This window comes from Hibiscus syriacus, unplaced genomic scaffold, assembly GCF_006381635.1.
Source record: "Hibiscus syriacus cultivar Baekdansim isolate YM2019G1 unplaced genomic scaffold, ASM638163v2 tig00111758_pilon, whole genome shotgun sequence".
NCBI lineage: Eukaryota > Viridiplantae > Streptophyta > Magnoliopsida > Malvales > Malvaceae > Hibiscus > Hibiscus syriacus.
In genome coordinates, this window is record NW_024063170.1 from 1,693,071 (window position 1) to 1,705,873 (window position 12,803).

The following is a 12,803-nucleotide window of genomic DNA, read 5'->3' on the forward strand; positions in this document are numbered from 1 at the left end:
TCGTCACGTCGGAGTGACGAATTTCATGGGATATAATTTTTTAATGGGCCGTGTCAGGTGAACCCCATAGCTGGAATAAAAAAATATATCTTGACGTGACGAGTCCCATTAATTTTTTTTATTTTTTAAAAGAAAATAAAAAATAATAATATTTTATGGTCATGGAACTTGTCACGTCGGCGTGACGAGTTCCAACGGGTATAATTTTTAAATTTTTAACCGTCGGATTGACAGTTGGTAAAAGGTCGAATCTTTTTTAAAATTTCAATGGAACTCGTCACGCTGGTGTGACGAGTTCCAACGCTATTTTCAGTTTGAAAAAACTAGTCGTTGGGTAGAGTAGTATAAATAGAGGTTTGAGTTGGATAGATTTTTCACTTGTAATCAAACATTCTACTGAGAGCAAAATATTTTATGTTGAAGAATAAGTGTTGAAATGACATCAAGAGATGAAATGTTACATCTTGATGAAGTTCATATTTTGTCGATCGAGCTGACAACGGTAAGTTTAATTTATTTTATTTCATTTTAGTTTTGATTAAATTATAGTATTAATAATAATTATTTTATGTAATTGCATTAAATAATTTATTTTCAAATTGTAGCGAGAAGAACGAATCATTCATCATCGAGGAATAACGAATGAAGAGCCATATCAGTGGATGGTGATATATCTTTCATAATCCGGATTAAATAGAGCAACGTTTCTTCGCGGATTTAAGGTGATGTCGGAACTGATATCGGCGTTGATTGAGCGTTGGAGGCCCAAAACACATACGTTTCATTTACCTTGTGGTGAAGTGTCGTTAACTTTGGAAGATGTCGCGTATCAATTTGGCATTCCGATTAATGGTATGCCATTGGTGCTTCGCAACACTTATAAGGTAAATAATGTTATTTCAAATTTATTGGGAAAGGAGACTCCAACCGATGTCATTGATGGGTTGTGGGTACGGATGACGTGGTTGGAAAGAGAATTTAGAGTTGATGAACAATCAATGGAGCAAGAGGTGATATATGCAGCTCGAGCATATCTTTTGACATTGATTGGATGGATCTTGCTACTGGATAAATAGGGCAATTTTGTGCACACCCAATATCTTTCGGTAATGGAGGATTTTGTTTTATGTCATCAATATAGTTGGGGTTCTGTAATTTTGGTGTTTTTGTATCGTCAACTATGTAAGGCGACCGTAGTCGTTAGAGGAAAAAAACAGATGTAGCGGGTTGTTTAGTTTTGCTCCAATCATGGGCGTGGTATCGTCTCCCGTTTATGACGCCTATTACATAAATTAATATATTTAAAGTTTTCATATTTTATAATATTTATTTAAATATTTTGAAAATGACAATAAATAACGTAATTATTTTTGATGGCGACACCGAATAATCGATATGAAGTTGTCGGGTGCAACCAAGGAGATATTCGGATGAGAATTGATATCACCAGTAGACATGCGATAAATTTTCGTATTTTTTGCATTAACTTTTAAATTGTAATATTAATTGTTTAATTATACTAACATAATACTTTTGATAGTTTAATTGGATGTCTTATTATGAGTTGGAAATCCAATAGTGTCTATCGCCAATGTTCTTTGAAGGAGCGGACACATGGTGTGCCATAACACCATTGCTCCATTTCACAATTGTTGAGATCCATATCGCTGATAGAGTTTTGCGAAAATTTGGGTTTCACCAACCCATATAAATGTCAATACATAACATTGACGATTTGCATAAAGTAGATGTGTGTGGGAAGCATAGCAAAGATTAGCCGAGGAAGCATGCTACATTCATATATGATTGGCAAAATAGACATTTACGATTGCCAAATCGTTCCGAGGTACAAGCTGAAGATTTTGATTTCAATGTTTCTACCTACCTCCAAAATTATGAAGCAAATGGGAAACCATACTTGACAACGTCGGAGGAGTGATCCGAGTGGGAAATAATGAAGGAAAAATATAGGAAAATCATCATCATCTTCGTCAACATCTTCATCTTATGCTTCTGCTAATTATTATCCATCGCAAGAAATTTATGGTGGATATAGTGCATATCAACCATCAATGAAGAGTCGAGCGGCGTGGGAAGGAGGTGGGTGGGATCAAGGGCCACCTTCACAACAATTTTCCTCAGAACCGGAAGAAAGAGGTCCATGGGATCATTTTCTTCATCACGGACAATCTCAATTTGAGGCGATGACGTCAATGATGACATCAAATACCTTGAGTACTCCATCATTTTCACCCGAAGATGTATATCAAAGTGGTGGAGTAGTGTTCGGAACATCGAAACCGAAATAAGAGGAAAATGAAGAAAGTGGACGACCACGATGAAATCGACGAGCACCGCGTCATTACTATTCTACCACGCCTCGACATCGGTAAGATTTGCTTAAATATAAGTAATAAATTTGTTTATTTAAATTTTTGTAGTCAATATTTAATTGTATCAAAAAATAATTTTAAGTAATAAATTTGTTTATTTTTTAAATTATAATTAAATAAAGTGTACTTTTGCAAAATTATAAAAACTTTAGAATTGTTTAAATTTCATTGATATTTATTGTAATTAATAAAATTGAAAAAATATTATTTTTTTTTAAAATTTCGAAGTTAAAAAATTTAAAATTTTGAGGTTAAAAATTATACGGAACTTGCAGGAAAATTTCCCAAATTAGAAAAAAAACTTGTACAAAGGGTAATAGCAATCCTAAAGGAAGTATCGGTACTACCTTTGTTATTTTTAAATCAACTAGCTGTTAGGGTCTAATGGTATCGATACTATGTCTATGGTATCGATACAACTATACAAAGTAGTATCGGTACCCCTTCTAGTATCAATACCATTTTTTCATTCTGGAATTTGAGCAATGCTGGTAGTATCGATATCGATACTACCTTGTGAGTATCGATACTTCCATTACCTTTGGTGTCTGTACCATATGAACAATATATATATTGTGTATGAGGTATGACAATATCGGTACTACATGTACAAAATCATATTTTGTGCTCAATTCAAAGTAAAATGAACTTTGATTTTTTTTTGAAAACCTTGAACAAATTCAATTAAAGTCCAAAAACATTATGTCTTAATTGTTATATCAAAATATAGTTCAATATTTTGTAACTCCTATTTTAATGTCCAATACGATATTTTGGAAGATGTGGATAATGTTTTCTGTTATTACCTTGACCTCTATAGTGGTCACAAAGTTTGGGTTGACTTGGCTCTCTTTGAGGATCATCCATATCGGTATGAATTCGGCTAGATTCAGGTCGACCCCATAACTTCCTACGCAATCGAGGATTTGGCAACCATTCCTCATAAATTATGCACGTAGGTCAATATGCTTCATTTGGGAGGTACTTGAAGTCACAACTGTAAATGTTACGCATAGTGTGCAAGCTATAACAGTAATCAACATAAAAGTATGGGTCAACATTGATGTGCATACATGTAACAACAGCGTGAGCACATGGGAATTTAAAAGCTTGAAATCGACCACGATCACACCATCTTCTATTCAGATTACTAGTGTATGTTGTAGAATTACCTCCCTCATGTGGTCGAACTAGAGCTTGGACAACGAAATCAGAATCAAGTCTGGCAAAATTGTGGACAAAAATTGATGTCGCATGTGTTTGATTCTTTTGCATTGCCTTCTCTAAATCTAGAGCCCAATTTCTCTCATCGCTGATCATGACATCAATTTGTGAACTTTTTTCTGCCCATACTTTACCTAACCTAAAGTAAGTCTCCCTAACAATACTTGCTATCGGGAGACGTCGAGTCATTTTCAGCACTGAGTTGATACATTCAGCAAGGTTGGTAGTCATATGGTCGTAACGTCGACCCTTAACATCATATGCTTGTGACCATATCTCTATTGGTATTTCAGCTGCAAACTCATACACATCATCTTCGTATCTTCTCAAATTTTCAAGTCGTGCACGGAAGTTTGGTTGGAGTAAAGCATACCCTAAAAACAATAACTTAAATGTTATTCAAAACAAACATTAATGAAGCAAAAATAATTAATGACAAATGCTAAGGTACTTACCCATGTTGATAATCTCCTTTTTGATATTTTTCTGCTTAAACCTCTTCATTGCATTTGACGCGATATGACGTATAGAATATGCAAGATATCCGTGAGGTGGCGTCCATCTATTTTCGGGTCTACCAATTGTGCTTAACAACCCAGATGACCGATCTGAGATCATGCAAACCCCTGCTTGAGTGACAACATGGGAACACAAGTTGGAGATAATGAAATTCCAAGTTTCCTCCGATTCTTTTTTAACAATAGCGAAAGCAATGGGGAAAATATTTCTGTCTCCATCTTGTGCAACGACTATCATCAAGACGTTTCTGTAGAGCCCATACAGAAAAGTGCCATCGACTTGAATCATTTGTTTACAAAATCTAAACCTTTCGATAGCTGGCTTAAATGCCCAGAGTAAGCCATCAAAAATTCTATTCTTGGGGATAACGTCTCCCTCAAGTGTGATTGCAGTATGAGTATAGTACCTAACAATGGTTCCAGGGATGAAAAATTTCATTGCTTGCAGCAGACGTGGTAGCTCATTATATGACTGATCCCAATTGCCATACCACAAGGTCATTGCTTTCCGTTTAGCCATCCATGCCTTGTAATAAGTCGTAATATAACCAAATGTATTCCGAATGGATGCCACTAACACAAAAACGAATACTCTTGGATTTTTTTCCACCACTAGCTTCACATAAGAGCATATGACATCCGAATCTAAATGTTTGTGGTTTTGTTTCAAGGAGGTCATTGTACATGCGTGCTCTACATTGAACCTTATGACTTCCCACGACATCTTCCGTTGTAGGTATGATACTCGTATCCACCATTTTCAGCCAACATCATGGTGTATACACCTTACGAAATAAGTTTTTTGATTCGACTACGTGACATAGAATTGAAGATGATCTTTGATACAACACTCCTTGATTGCTAGTTGTGCCTCTTTTTTTGTTTCAAACTGAGACCTAATAGCCAACTCAGATGACCACTCGTCTGAAGAACCCCAGTGGGCATCACATAACTCTAGCATATCAAATATTTCAGGATTCCGCATAACATCGTAGTTAATTTCATGCATTGTAACTGCATGATGATACCGAGGCAAATCATGATGATTGAATTCAAGTTGAGGGTCTGTCATTGTCCAAACATTTGATGCATTCTGCAATCCTTGACATCGTGAAATAGCTGGCTCTCATACATCTGCCTCAACATCCAAACATTTCCCTCTGAAGCAACCTCAACAATATCAGACTCATCAACTAATGTTGTGTCGTCATCGTCTACCAGCGGAACAATGTCTTCATCATCCTCGCTAAATTCAGCAAGGCTTTCATCGAAGAGTCTAACAAGGTTCTCATCACCATAACTTCCATGTGGTTGAGAGGGTCATGTTTCTTCTGTTATTCGAGTTGGTACTGATGACGTCAGAATATCAGTTGCATTCATTGTTTCAACGGACATCTCCACCATATTATTATCTGATGATTGATGAAGTCCAACCATAACAGCAATATCGTCGTCATCATGAAGCTGAACTTTTCCATATGTCATTGGATTTGAGGAGATCAAGTGCTGATAACTTAAACATGAAACGGAAGCTCCAAGTTTTCTCTCAATTTTTTGCTTCATTTGGCGATACGATACATCTATAGGGAACATCATATTGATCGACCTGTCTGACTTAAACACAACACCAACATCAGTTTGTAGAATTTTGCCATTACAATGGACAACTGTGAAGAATTTGTTGCCCATTGTTTGAAACATTTTTGGTTAGATGAAAGGAGTTTTTTGCGTAGGAGATTGAAGATGAAAGGAGTGTCTAATGTAAGAGATTGAAGATGATGTCCACAACTTAAAGGGAAGACATATTTTTCCCGTTAGAACTCGTTACACCGACGTGACGAATTCAATTGAAATTTTAAAAAAATCGATCGTTTATCAACAGTCAAAAATTTGAAAATTATACCCGTTAGAACTCGTCACACCGGCATGACAAGTTTCATGGCCATAAAATAATATATTTTTATTTTCTTTTAAAGAAAAAAATATTTTTAAAATTTTTAATCCGACTGTGGGGTCCACCTGACACAATCCATTAAAAAATTATATCTCATGGAACGAAGACTATTCAATTTACCGTAGATCTCAAGTTAAATGTTTGGATGCCCTAAAGGGCTAAATAATTTACCTGAATGCCGTAATGGGCCAATTTGGCCAATACTAATATCCCTGTAATTTTCTAGCGTTGGCAAATTTGATGTTACACTCTAAACTTGTCTTTTCAAATCCATGGTTTGGTTGTTGTAGATATTTTGGACGATTTAGTCCATCAATTTTCCAAAATTTTCAACTCCATGCACTTCAAAATACTACATAATTTCAAACCGTAAGATTCCCCCACATTCCTTTCGGTGATAATTTCATTAGTTGTAATGATTTAGTGATTGTGATTGATGATGGGGGCGAAAGAGAAAGTTGAAAACGAAATGTGTAATTAGCATCGTGAGACGAGAAAGATTGCGAGTTATTCGATATCGATTATATCAAAGTTCAATAAATACTTGATTTGAATGAATTCGACTCAAGCTCTTAACGATTCGAAACGAGTTACTTGATACTCGACTCGAAAAGCTCGTGAGCAGTTATAAAATATAATATATTATCAATTATTTTTTAAAAAATAAATTATTAATAATATTAACATTTATGTGTTGATTTTTTTTTAAAAACAATAGTATAAGGTTTTCATGTATTTAAGGTTTACGTTCAAGTTTGAGGCTTCAATTGAGTTAAATTTAAGATTTTTTTATTTTGAGTCTTTTCGAGCTTTTACGAGCTTCATTTCATGATTTCGAGTTCAAGTCGAGTCTAACTCCATTTCATAATTTTTGAGTCAAGTCGAGTTCAGTAATACTCGAGCTTGACTCGAATCGTTTACAACCCTATGTGTAATAAAATTGAAACGGAATATTTATCTATACGTGTAAAAGTATCTTGCGTTGCTAATGAGAAATTGGATGTAGGGCTTAAACGAATCAAGTCGAGTTTGATTGGACTCAAAACTTTAAAATGGAGTTCGACTCAGGGATGGACCTAGGCGGGGGCAGTCGCACCCTAAAAATTTAAATTTACTATATACTTTAGGTTTTTTATGTATTTTTCAATTGAAAATCTATTTTCACCCCTCATAGAATTTTATAAGTTCAACGCCTCTCCTAACATTAAATCCTACGTCCGTCCCTGACACTTCGACTCGATTTGAAATCTCATGAGCCTAAAAGTTTTAAGCTCGACTCAAACTTGAAATCATGAATTGAAGCTCGTAAAAGCTAGAAATGAAAAAAAATCTTAAACTTAACTCGATTTAAGCCTCAAACTCAAACCTGAACATGAAAACGTTATATTGCATTTAGAAAATCAACACATAAATGTTAATATTATTAATTATTTGTTTTTTTAAAGTAAATTATTAATATATTATATTTTCGAGTTGCTCACGAGCTTTTCGAATTGAGTATCAAATAGCTCGTTTTGACTCGTTAAAAATTAGAATCAGTTATTTATCGAGCTTGGTCGAGTCAATCTCGAAAAGTTAGATGTATTGACAAAATTAAGTATTAGTATCTAAATGATATGTAGGGATGACAATTGGCTGGATCTGGATCGGATCTAACTAGACCCAGATCTAGATCCATTTTCACATCCTGGATCCAGACCCGCCTCAGATCTACTGGTCTAGAAAATTTGGACCTAGATCCAGATCCAATGGATCTCATGTTCCGAGTCCAAAACGGGTCTATTAAAAAAATGACCATTCGACCTACTTTTTAATGCAATAAAATTATCATTGACTAATTTCACATCATATTTCCAATGGAGGAAACATTAATTTCAATACAACTAGTAACATAATAAAAAATGATAAACTAAAGTCTCAAAAAAAAAAAAAACTCCAATACAATTACACAAATTTCTTTTGAATAACACAAACATTAAAAAATGTAGATCATGAAACTTTTTATTGTCGCAAGTTGAGTATTGTACTTCTACCTCCTTAGAGTGTTAGTCTTCATCACTACTTAAATCATCAACATCCTAAAGCAAACAACAACCAACTGAAAAGAAAAATTTGTTTAATGAAAATAGTATTTGTGAAATTTAAATATTAATATTAAGGTTATGTAATATAATAACTTTCTTATATACTATTTCAATAATATCCTCCACTTCATCATCACAATCTTCATTTATAGTAGAACAAGCATGTGTTCCTTTAAAAGTGTCTTGTCATAAATAAATAAAAATCACATTACAAAATAATGTGAAATATAAAATTAAGGTGAAGGAAGGGAAATAATATAACTACTAATAAGTATAAAAAACAACCCTATAAGAACTTAAGTGTCTCCTTCTATAAAATTATTTTTATATATTTTAAAACTTATTATGTCATTTATATATATATATTTTAAAATCGAAGGTGTGCTCTTCTATAAACGGGTCCAAACCAGTATTTCAGTGTCAGATCCAGACCCAGATCCAAATTCGGTTCGAATCTATCGTGTCTAAAATCTCATGATCCATACCTTATAAAACAGATTTGGATCTACGAATTCAGGTCGAGTTCAAGATCCGTTGCCATCCTTAATGATGTGGTTTAAATCTTATCGTATATAAATACTATGTTTAGATTTTTATTGAAGGAACTTTTGATTTACGGTCCATTGAAATCTTCCTCAATTATGTGTTTAGGGATGCCAAACGGGTGGGGCGAGTGTGGATATCCCTTCCTCCATCTGCATCCCACATAATATTTTTATATCCACTACCTACCCACCACCAATAACGGGTAAATTTTTTAAATCCTCACCCGCCCACACGAGTACTTTCTCAAACTATCCCCACACCTACTATCTAACTAGATACCCACCACCATCTCATACTCATTTGTATCGTACATGCCCAGTAATTTGAAATAGAAGAAATAACGATCTTCAATTCTAAAAATGTTTAGACCCTAACATTTGGTTAAATTACAAGTTATATCTTATAAAATCTTTAGATTTACAGAATAATCACTAAAATCATATCTAAATTTATAATGATCCAAAATTTATATGGTGGATAGTTAGTGAGCGGATGGATGTAGAGCGGGCGGATGCAGTGTGGGTAATGTCTCAACCCCATCACCTACCCACTATCCACGAAGAGTATGTCATTTTACATCCACACTCACCCACTATCTACTTTATTTATACCCATCCCCTCCTCAATTAAGATGAGTACGGTGTGAAATCCACAAAATTATACTCATCTGACCTATCACCTACTCACTACCCACTGCCCACGATGGGTATGCCATTTTACATCCACACTCACACTCACCCACTATCTTCTAAATTTATATCCATCCCCTCCTCAATTAAGACGGGTACGATGTGAAATCTACAAAATTATACCCATATGCCATCCTATATGCGTTACTATATTTTTGGGTTAAAAACGCCTTGGAATGCTTAAAATTTTATCCTCTTATCCTTATTGGGTTTTAGGGAGGGCCTTAAAAGAGTTAAGTGTCACCTACATATAGAAGTCAATTATCATTATGATATTAGTGTTGATAATATTTATCTTTCACTGTTAATAGAAATATTTATTTATATTTTTTCAAGTAATTCCATTAATTTTTTATGACTAATCTACTTTAAATTTTGAAGACTCTTATTTAACGAAACTATAAACTTGTATTGTATGTTTCCTTCATTTTTTTTTTGAATTGAAAGAAGCCTAAACAAGAAGGCTAAAGTTTAACTATCATGAAAATAGTTTTCTGGGAGGTCACTGGCTAAAATGCTTTCCAGTTCTGCAGGTGGGGTATCGTGAATCACTAATTGAAAATGATGAGGTGGAGCAGTCTTGGTTAGCTTGTCTGCGACTTGATTCTCCTCACGTGGAATCCAAATGATGTTCGTTATCCAAACGCGTTTCCTTATGTTTGTTATTGCACGAACGAGCAAGAGAGGGTGGGTAATAGTATTGTGATCGTCGAGAAGGTGTACTACTTGTTTGTTGTCAGTTTGGATTGAAGGATCTCAAGGCCATAATCCCATGCTACTTGAAGTCCGACATAAAGCGCCCATAAGAACAGTGGATACACCAATGTTTTTTGCGAAACCACCCAACCAGCTACCAGATGAGTCACGAAGCACACCTCCAATGGAGCCATTTCCAGAATGGGTTTCAACACCGCCATCGGTGTTAAAGCAGTTCCATCCCGCAGGGGGTGGTTTCCAATGGCCTTGGTCATGTGTGTTTTGATGCACAGGGGTGTTGATGGTAGAAGAAGAATCAAAATGACGGGCCCAAGCTATGCTGCAATGAAGGACAACTTCTCTCGAATTTGAATCACCGGTAAACACCATCTCATTCCTCTGCTTCCCTATCTGCCAAACCAAAGAAGCAAATAGAAAAAACCGTTGTGTATTAAAAACGACATTTGTACCTGACTTGGAGACGTTGGATAATTACCAATTTGGTAGATCCAAAGAAAAGAAATCCTGCTGCGATGATAAAGGAAACACTTGACTCCATAAAGAGCGTGCCATATTCCAGTCACGGAGAATATGGAGAATGCTTTCCTCGGTGCAACCACAAATGCGACAAGAAGGGTCGTCAGTGAGGGATCGTTTACATCTCTCTAAGTTGGTCATAAGTTTCTCTTTTTAAGCGCAAGCCATAGGAAGAAGCGAATCCTTTGAGGAATCTGCAATTTCCAAATAAAATTCCAACTTTTATTCTCATCATCCCATTTTTGTTCAAGCAGCCATTGATAGGAAGAATTTGTGGCAACAGTTCCAGTGGGGGTCCATCTCCAATTACAAATATCAAGGCAATCAGACACATTAGGTGGTTTAATGTTCATAATGTGTGGGATTGCAGTAGGCAGTAATAAGTTTGAGAGTAATTCAAAATCCCAATTACCATCAAGAGTCACCATGTGGCTGGTTTTCAAAGAAGTATCGATGCTATTTTGCGACAGAGCATAAGGTCTGAGAGATCCAAGAGAGGGTAGCCAAACGTCATCCCAGAAATTGATAAGGGTGTCATTACCAACTGACCACGCAAGGCATTTCCGGAGAGAACGCCACGCCTTTGATAAGTCACGCCAACGAGGAGAGCAACTCGACCTTGAAATTGTTGTTGGAAATAAAACACTCACACAAACAACTTTTATTGAAACTCAAACAAATATTACAAGAGCGCTCTCACTCAAAACAAGAACTACAACTCACTCTTATAAGACTTTGCTTTTTCACTCACTTAGAAGCTCTTAATTTTTCTTTATGCTTAAAACTAAAATGGGGAGGGGTATTTATACTACTCAAGAACAATCTTACACCACACAAAACCATTACAAATTCAACAAATACATAACTCTCACCTAACTAAATTGATGTAAGCAATAACATCATTACTTAAATGATGTAAGCAATGACATCTTTACTTAAATGATGTAAGCAATGACATCAATTTAGTTTGGGTTTGGGTTTAGGCTCCCATAATGGATCAAGTTTATGATCCAACACCCCCCCTTAAACTTGATCTTGTGACCCCTAATAAGTTCCTTAATCTTTTGAAGTCTTCACTTTTCAGTGGCTTGGTAAAAATATCGGCAACTTGATCTTGTGACTTCACGTATTCAACTTCCACATCGTTTCTTGCAACACACTCCTTTATATAGTGGTAGCGAATGTCGATGTGCTTGCTTCGATCATGGAATACTGGATTCTTTGCTGAGGCAATGGCTGACTTGTTCTCCACACAAACCTTGGTAGGCTCTTCTTGTATCAAACCTATCTCCTTCAATAGATTTCTAAGCCAAATTGCATGACAAACGCATGAGGTAGCAACAACATATTCTGCTTCACAAGTGGACAATGTGACAATCGGTTGTTTCTTTGACATCCATGTGAAAGCAATATCTCCCATGAAAAATACGAATCCAGTAGTGCTCCTTCGATTATCTATGTCTCCACCCCAATCACTGTCGTTATATCCAACAAGCTTGTAATCATTAGAAACTGAATAGAACAAGCCGAAGTCAATTGTACCTTTCAGATAGCGAAGAATTATCTTTGCAGCTTTAAAATGGGTGGTTGTTGGAGATTCCATGTAGCGACTAACCAATCTGTTGTAAACATTTTGATATTTCGATATAACAAATTAAGTTAAATGAATTTTAAGATTTTCCAAATGATTTTCTAAGTATATTCGATATAATTATTCGAATATCAAAACATTACTCCAAATCTTTCAAAGATCATTTTTAATCCTTACTCAAAGTGTAAAATTAAGTTTTAATCTTAAAACAATTTCAAAATAATTTTACAAAGTATTTCGAACCATTTCAAAGCCAAAAATTACAGATTGCTCAGAGGGAACCGATTCCCCCCCTAAGGGGGTACCGATTCCCCCTGAATGGTTTGGCTCCGAGAATTCCAGTATGCTCGGAGGGAACCGATTCCTCCCCAGGGGGTACCGATTCCCCCTTGTATAACAGTCGAAATATTTGAATTTTACACTTAGGGAACCGATTCCCCATAGGGGGTACCGATTCCCCCCACGCTCCAAGCTGTTTTATTAATTATTTTCACACTAAAACGACTATATGATCTTCACTAATCATCCCCAACGTTCAGAAGTGATTCAAGGTGTATTTAAACAAGTTCTG

The 12,803-nt window shown here is 35.5% G+C and overlaps 2 protein-coding genes across 2 annotated transcripts; both read right to left on the minus strand.

The window, feature by feature from the left end:
• Nucleotides 1-3,353: 3,353 nt before the first annotated feature.
• Nucleotides 3,354-4,859, minus strand: LOC120169346. Its single transcript, XM_039177509.1, has 2 exons — nucleotides 4,073-4,859; nucleotides 3,354-3,991 (listed from the first exon to the last, which is right to left on the minus strand). Exons 1-2 carry the CDS (start codon nucleotides 4,857-4,859, stop codon nucleotides 3,354-3,356), a joined length of 1,425 nt encoding a protein of 474 aa, XP_039033440.1.
• A 4,942-nt stretch (nucleotides 4,860-9,801) lies between these two features.
• Nucleotides 9,802-11,345, minus strand: LOC120169281. Its single transcript, XM_039177468.1, has 3 exons — nucleotides 11,054-11,345; nucleotides 10,601-10,835; nucleotides 9,802-10,515 (listed from the first exon to the last, which is right to left on the minus strand). The coding sequence occupies exons 2-3, from the start codon at nucleotides 10,661-10,663 to the stop codon at nucleotides 10,165-10,167; spliced, it is 414 nt and encodes a 137-aa protein (XP_039033399.1). The 5' UTR covers nucleotides 10,664-10,835; nucleotides 11,054-11,345; the 3' UTR covers nucleotides 9,802-10,164.
• Between the last annotated feature and the right edge of the window lie 1,458 nt (nucleotides 11,346-12,803).